Source organism: Sorex fumeus, unplaced genomic scaffold, assembly GCF_029834395.1.
Source record: "Sorex fumeus unplaced genomic scaffold, SorFum_2.1 ptg000037l, whole genome shotgun sequence".
NCBI lineage: Eukaryota > Metazoa > Chordata > Mammalia > Eulipotyphla > Soricidae > Sorex > Sorex fumeus.
This window is the reverse complement of record NW_026606094.1, coordinates 64,790,756-64,798,893: the sequence shown is the minus strand read 5'-3', so window position 1 is coordinate 64,798,893 and position 8,138 is coordinate 64,790,756. Positions and strand designations below refer to the sequence as shown.

Sequence of the window (8,138 nt, the reverse complement as noted above, 5' to 3'; positions counted from 1 at the left end):
AAACGAACAGATACCATTGGGCTACGCTAGCACGCAACCGGGATGAATGGAGACGTTACTGGCACCCGCTCGAATAAATCGATGAATAACGGGGATTAAGTGATTAAGTGATGTATATATAGGCTAAAGGTAAAGATAAAGGCCCTCCCGTTGTTCGTCGATTTGCTCGAGCGGGCCCAGTAACGTCTCCATTGAAGACTTTGTTGTTACTGTGTTTGGCATATCGAATACATCATGGGGAGCTTGCCAGGCTCTGCCGTGCGGGCGAGATACTCTCGGTAGCTTGCCGGGCTCTCCGAGAGGGGCGGAGGAATCGAACTTGGGTTGGCCATGTTGGCTTCGAGCAAGGCAAACGCCCTACTGCTGTGCTATCGCTCTAGCCCATATATACGCTATATGTGTATATATCTATATCTACATAAAGGCTCTCTCTTCATATATATATATATATATAGTCTTTCATAGAAGCAGACTGGTGGGTGGGAGGTAAATCGAGGCAAGAGGCATGATGGAGGTAAGAGGACACTGGTGATGGGATTGGTGCTGAAACATTGCATGCCTGAAACCTATCATGAATAACTTTGTAACTTGATGGTGACTAAAAACAAACAAACAAAAAAAACCAAAACAGGATGCAAGGGCCAGAGACATAGCCCAAAGGACTGGAACTCATGCTCTGCATGAGGAGGCCTAGGTTCAACTTCCAGAAGTTGAATTTCCTGGTCTCCTGAGCAATACTGGGTGTGGATTAAAAGCTAAATAAATGAACGAAAACCTAAGTACAAATGTAGGAGTATGCAAAAGACAGGATTAAGTGATAGACAACTGCAACACATTTAGTATGGTACTTAGGCCACAGCTGTGCTGTTAGATGGTCTTCTGGGTGATTGTCACTGTCTCTATGTGTGTGTGTGTGTGTGTGTGTGTGTGTGTGTGTGCATGCGCGTTCATGCCCGCATCTGTATGGTAATGGCGACGTGAACCTTCTTTATATTAAGCATCACAGAACACAGAGGCTTAGTAGCTGATTTTCTTTTTTTTTTAGAAAAAGATGTTTACTGGTACAAAAACCATTTAAACATTATATAAATATATAAATATTTAGTCAAAATACATATAAGTTAGCAATTTACTTGAGGTAAGCCCACACATTTAAAAAAAATGGTCTGGCTCTGAAACAATGAGGATATTCAAACTGCACAGCACTTTAACATTGTTTTTTCCAAAACGAATACAGAAAAGAGTTCACATGGTATACACCATAAAAATATAAATATTGTATCACCTATAAATTAATGTCACAGATTTAAATATCAATAAATTAAAAAAATAATTAAGATAGTGTCCCAATGACCACACTTGAGTTCTTCATAGAGAACAACATAAGTCTTGTGCCCAGAGAGCAGGGTTTGGACGAAGGGGGTGAGCGAGTGCCCATGATGGAGAGCGCTCGTAAGTAGACGAGCAGCTACATGATCCGGACGGCCCTCAGGCTGAACCGCAGGAAATCCTCCAGGCTCTGCAGCACCATGTGGAACGTGGTGCTCTGTAGCCAGTTTTTCTGGGACTGGGATTGAAGCCAGCTGAGCACGTTGACACTGCGGCTGGGGTCTGGGGTCGTGACTTCATGTGGGTTCTTCACCTGAATGAAACAGAACAGACTTTGAGAGATGGAACAAGTGCTTTGCAAGGAAGGCATGCTCTGGGCTCTGGAGAAACATTTGCATTTGGACTGAATGAAACTGAGAGGGGACACCTGCCCTACCTCGCTTGATCAGGGGAGGGCTCTCTCCTCCGAGCCCATCCTGCTTGGGACCCTTCGGCCCACTGATGGAGTTGGGGGGAGGGGAGGGAAGAGAGGACTCCCCTGGTTTAAGGCAAAGAGCAAAGAGCAGAGACAGGATGAGATTCAAGTGCCCACTTTGCTTCTCTGAGCAGGGTCTTTCTCATTGTTCTCATGGCACTGGCTCTCCACACCTTGGGCCACCAAGCCTTTTGTGACATTTGTTGGTGGCAAAGCCTTCTGGATGTGCTTTTGTAGCCTATGGCCAGTTCTCTGCATTAGCTCTTCTCACAAAAAAAAAAAAAATGAGGGAACAAAGAGTGGAAACTACCACAATGACAAGAATGTCACTTGGCACTGGTTAAAATAATTTTTTGGGTGCTCTCTGTTCTTTGCCAGTATGAATCACTGGACAGGGATGGGTATGCTCCTTTCTGCCTCTGCAAATATCTTTTTTCTAATTTCTTAATCTACTAGACATTGATGGTAATCACTGAATAGAGTTTTAAATACAGTGAGAGCTGTCTTTTGTAGGACAGAGCCTCCCCTCTAAAAAATAAAAGTTTTAACTCAGGGCCTGAGAGATAGTACAAGGGTTAAGATACTTGCCTTGCACATGGCCAATCCAGGTTCAGTCCCTGGCACCACTATGGTGTCCTAAGCCCTGTCAGGAGTAAGCCCTGAGCACAAAGCCAGGAGTAAGCATGGGCACTGCTGGACATGACCACACACAAAAAAAGTTTTAACTCTCAGGAATAATTCTCAGTCTTAATTCACCTGTAACTATCTCTGGATCTTCATGTTGTCTACACTGTTTATTCATTCATTAAAAAAAAAAAAAGGCTAGAGGATATACTCACGTTTTGCATCAGGAGCTGAATCAGGTTTTTGGTATTGTGATTCATATCCATGGCATTTTTCTTATCACCATCATACACTTTCTGAAGGTACTCAAGATATATCTGAAACTCCAAGAGACCAGAGCTGATTCTTATCAGGCAATGTTCCTGTGAGGGAAGATGACAGAAAATTGGTCAGTACCTGAAAGATGAAACTGATTTTAGAAGTTAAACTTTCCTTATTTCAGCAACTTTCCCATTTACCCCTCTAGGAAACTTCAGGTATTCTTCGACATCACGTTCTGAGACATTGAATAGCATCAAGTGCCCATATGAAGTAGCTGGACAACATAATCAGGTAAAATGCTCAACAGCTGGAGCTGGGGGGCGGGCTCAGAGGGCTGGGCCATCTGCTTTGCAAGTGGGAGTCTCACATTAGAAATCCAGTACTTCAGGGTCCCTTGAGCACTGCCAGTTGTGGCCCCCAAACTAAAATAATGATAATCATTATTATAATGATAAAAGATGCTTGCATGTGGTAAGAGGGCCTTTGTCTGTTTCTCTCCTTAAATCCTTTCAACTGGCTACGCTTGTTCTCTTATCAGTGTTGGGCTGAATCTTCCTTTCATGGAATAAGGTGGTGGGTGCAGAATGTCTTACTGTCTGAAGGGAGAAGAGTGTAGATGATGACCTGAGAGGGCAGGATCGATTCCTACCAAATGCAGGCCACAGACCCCAAGACTCGGGTTACTCTGGATTACCTGGCTTGGATGGAACCAGCTAATCCCTGTTCTGGATTCTAGAATTTGCCATCTGGAAAAGTCCCAACACAAAGGGGTTATTTGAACAGGTCATTCAAGGTAACTTTCCTCAAAAATGTTTTTCAAAAGCTTCTTCATGAAACCCACTTGCTATTTTCTGTATTTATGCCCTTTATTGGTGCCTGCCTCGCCCAGAGTGAGCGAGAGTGCTGGGGAGACCCAGGAGCAAGCGTGGCCCGGTTATACGTACCTGACTGAAATTTGAGAGGAGGCATTCCTTTCCGTTTGCCATCTTTGGAAGGTTCAGGTTGTTCTCTGCCAGTGCTGCCTTGGTGTTCTCACACTTGTAGTGCTTGCCACACAGCTGGGGAAGGAGACCGAAACCGCTGTCATAAAAATGTCCCTAAAATAAGCACCACTAGAGGGCCAATGCGATTCTGGTCAGAAGTTCTAGCACGCAAGCAAGGTCTGGTGGAGGCCGGACATGCGGGGTCCAGTTCTAGGCTCTCGGTAGCTGACCTCTGTGTCTCTGTCATTACAAACTGGAGAGAAAACATCTCCCTTTTAAAGTTTACTTATTTATTTACATGTACCTAGTGCAGACTAGGTACTTAGTTACTGACAGCAATTCTAATCTGGTAAGAATATAACTGAAGCCACAGAATACTCTAGCTGGAAGGACCCAAACAATCCAATGGTTCCCTACTGCGGGTCTACAGACCAGTGCTGGACTCTAGAAATCTCTTCCTGGCTCACAAAAACACCACAGCCTCTCAACACATAACATAACTGCCTCATGAAGTGGCACTGTTATAAATTTGGATTTACAAGCATCATGATTATAAGTGACGCTTTCCATTTCTTAGGGAAAGAGTCTGTGAAACATTTTTCCTATTTTTCACCAGCCTGCAGGTATAACAAGAGTGAAAACCACTGTTCTAGCCTAATCCCATAATTTTAAGGATGACACCCCATGATGGGGAGAAGTTTATCCAAGACCTGAGTGAAGAGGGTTTTGAATCGAACTAGATTTAGGGTTCCTTCTTTCTTCTGTTTTCTTCTTCCCAAACAGTCAAGCCACCTTGCCTTTCCAGAGTAGCTGGGACTTGCCGGTGGCTAGGTGTTGGCACTCTGGGGGGAGGGAGACAAGCATCTAATTGCCGGAATGACCTTAGGGGGGCCCTAGTCTGCTACCCCTCTTCAGACTGAAAGGCACCAATTTCTGCGGAGATGGTGAAGATTCACTTGAACTTTTTCTGCTTAAAGTCCGCGGGGAGAAAGAAGTTGGGCAGACCTCAGTTTCCTAGGCCTGAGACCAGTCGCGGAGCTGGGACGGGCTCAGTGAACACGGCTCCGGGACCTGTCCTGGTCCTGGGACCCATCTACAGGACTGATCCCAACTCCCAGAGGAGAAGCAACAGACCCTCAGCGCGCCCCTCGGGAAATCAAGCCGAGACCTCCCAGGAATCCCAGCGGAGACACTCCCCCCCTCCCCCCCCACACACACCCCACCACCACCTCCACTCCCCAGCAAGACAGAAGCAAACCCTGCCCAAATCCAGGGCCCCGACAGTCCACCAGGGGCCCTGCCTCACCGTCCACCCACCGCCTACCCACCTCTTTTTTCAGTAGCGAGATTTTGCCCAGGATGTACTTAATGAGGTCTTCGGTTCTTTCGCGAAAGGTGCCGGGCAGTAGGGTCGGGACAACAGCATCCATGGCCTCTTCTCGCAGGGGGTCAGGGGTGGGGAAGCCAGTAGCCAGCACCAGGAGCAGCCCCAGGGAGAAGGCGACTGGACTGAAGGCGCCTGCGGCGGAGGGAAGGGAGGCGTCGGGTGAGCGGCCGCACCGCTGGGGGCGCAGTGCGCCTGCCGCTGGCCGCCCGCCAGCCCAGCGCCGCGACACACCCCCTCCCGGCCGCGGGCCGCGCCGGGGCTGCCCTGCACTTACGTGGGGACAGCGAGTTCATGGCTAGCTTCCTTGCAGAGCAGAGGGAGCGCTCTTTGGTTCCTGGTGGGCTCGAGGTCAGAATGAGCCTCAGGCATCCCCAGCCTCATATTTATTGGGAGTTGAGACTCTAATTTTGAGACTCATGGGAAAATCCCACATTTGATAAATCTTTGTTAAAGGGTGCGGGGTGGGGCCAGGGCGGGTGGGGCTGATTGGAAACCTTATTAAGATTGTGCAATGTGACGTTCTTAAGCATCACAGAAATCACGACGCAGGGGGGGTTGGAGGGGAGGGAAGTGCCGCTTAGGTCATTTACCGAGTCCAGCCCCCAGAAGCCGGATCACTCTTTCCTTTCTTTTCTTGTTTTTTTTTCCCTCTTTTTTTTTTTTAAAAAAAAACTTTTAAAAAACTTTTTTTTTCCTTTTTAGTGACTCAGCACTCTGGCATGCTTAAGAAAGTAAAGCTTCAGTCATACACGAGATTTAACAAAAGTGGTGTGTGTGTGTGGTGGGGGGGTACGCTAAAGCTATGATTAAACACTTTCATTACCAGATGAAAGTGTTTCATTACAGGCAGGGATTTAGCTTTCCAGCTTATTCACACATCTCTCACACTCTCTCCATCTGAACTGCGATGTTTTGGCCCCAGTTTCCTTAGACCTCACAGCCCATCTGCCTTCCGGGTGCAGATACGGTGAAACTAGGAACCCCGAGCGGTACTTCTGCTTCCTGGCGCGCCCCAAACCCCGCGCGCCCCTCTCCGCGAGCCCGCAGCGCTGAGCGCGCAGGACGCGCAAGCCCCGCTTCTTGCCACCACGTGCCAGCGCCTCACCATCGAGCTCCCGCCCGGCCCTTGGGAACCACCTCCCTGGAAGACTGGGATGCGGCAAACGGAGGGGGTGGGGGGTGGGGGGCGCCGTACTCACCTTTTTGACGGGATGTCAAAGGAGGGCCCGGTGGCATTTTCTGGAGTTTGTGATCATAGCTCCCTCCTGCTGTGGGGCTCGGGAGGAATCCAGACCCTGCTGGAAGCAGTGGACCCCAGACAGTTGCGGGCTCTGACTCTCTTGGCCCCTCCAGCCCCACCTTCTTCACGGTGTCAAACTGGCACAATCTCTCTCTGCCCTCCCGGTGGTGACAGCCTCCCTCGCAGGAGGGTCCTTGGTCTCATGCAAATGGGCTGTAGACCGGTTTGCCCCACCGGCCTCCCAGACACCTAGAGAGCTGTCGATTGGCTCCAGGCTGAAACTAGACCCGTGCAGCAGCACCAGAAAAAAAAGAAGAAGAAGGAAAAAAAAAAAGACCCAAACCCCAAACAAACAAAATTAATTAACAACAAAAACCAAACCGGTATTTACAAAACTGGGCGTTAACATCATTATCAGCCGCTATGCTTCGCAGAGATCCCCACAGGGTTGCAAGGCAAGCACCTCTTACTTAGGTGTTCATGAAGAGATTTTCCAAGTTTTGTTGGACGCACAGCACTTCAGGGAAACTGAGCTACCCATTCCCCCACCGGCTTTCCAGAGGCAGTTCCTATGACCGTAGTCTTTAGTATGAAAATGAAAACTAGAGGCGGTGGAATGGTTTTACTTTTAGTGACCTGAGATCTTGAGCAACTGAGAGCCTGGCCCCGGCTCTGCCCTGCATCGGATGAGAGGCCCCCCCCCCCACCCCCCACTTGTCATAAGGCCTCTGTGTGTGGGATTGTTTCTACTCATGTCCTTTTTTTTTTTTTTTGGTGACTCGGTAACTTTCAAATATTTAGTGAATTAATGGCAGCATACACCCCCTCCCCCCCAGTTAAAAGTTGTTATTGTTTTTTTCAAAATAGGAAGTACATAATAGAATGTACTTAGAGGACGTCAGAGGCTGGGGTGTCGTTTCTAGTGTGTTTCTCAACCGTTTTCCCACCCTAGCCCTCTTCCAATCTTAATTTCTTCTTGTGCTCCTGCTCCTACTTGTTAGACCCTCCTCTCATGCCAGGCTCTCCCCATTTGTGTGATGCCCCCCCAAACACACACACATACCTTGAGAACAGCTGGTTTAGCACCCCAACACACACATACATACCTTGAGAACAGCTGGTTTAGCAGTGGTTTGCTGTGTGCTGATTCCCTGCATACCCATAGACCAAAAGAGAAAAAAGAAGGGGGGAAGAAAAGAACCAAGAGGACTCTAGGGCCTACTGGAACAATGGTTCTTCTTCTAACTCCCCACCTCCTTTGTTTGTGGCAACACTTTCAACTCGGTCTTCTGCTACCATTTGGGCCAGGCTTCTGGGTTACTCATGCACGCACCTCATCATTTAATAGTAGTTGGTTTATCAATGTGCATGCGCACGCGCACACACACCCACACCCACACCCACAGAATGAGAGAGAGAGAGACAGAGAGAGAGACAGAGAGAGAGACAGAAGACAGAGAGAGAGACAGAGAGAGAGAGAGAGAGAGAGAGAGAGAGAGAGAGAGAGAGAGAGAGAGATCTGAGCTCACTGCAGTCAGGAACCCCCAGTGCATGTGGCTTCCCCCTGCGTGTTGTCCTGGGTGCTTTTTAAGCCACGGGCCACCTCCCTTGCTCTTTCTTGCTAGGGAACAGCAGAGTTGCTAGGAATCAGGGTTGCTGGAGTGCAGGCAGGCAGCAGGGGGCGTGGGCAAAGGCTTGATCTTACACTTGCCAGGCAGGCACTTACTTCAGTCACTGTGTCATCATCCAGCCCACCCCCCCTGCCCCCAGACAGTTCTAATGAATGTAAGTTAGAGCACAGGACTCTTTATTCTAATTTGGGGGGCACACCCAGGGTTC

General features: G+C 48.5%; 1 protein-coding gene across 1 annotated transcript; it reads right to left on the bottom strand.

Annotated features, from left to right (window-relative positions):
- Nucleotides 1–1,138: 1,138 nt before the first annotated feature.
- Nucleotides 1,139–5,390, bottom strand: IL6 (interleukin 6). The gene is made up of 5 exons (XM_056118188.1): nt 5,334–5,390; nt 5,001–5,191; nt 3,634–3,747; nt 2,644–2,790; nt 1,139–1,642 (listed from the first exon to the last, which is right to left on the bottom strand). Exons 1-5 carry the CDS (start codon nt 5,350–5,352, stop codon nt 1,469–1,471), a joined length of 645 nt encoding a protein of 214 aa, XP_055974163.1. The 5' UTR covers nt 5,353–5,390; the 3' UTR covers nt 1,139–1,468.
- Nucleotides 5,391–8,138: the final 2,748 nt, after the last annotated feature.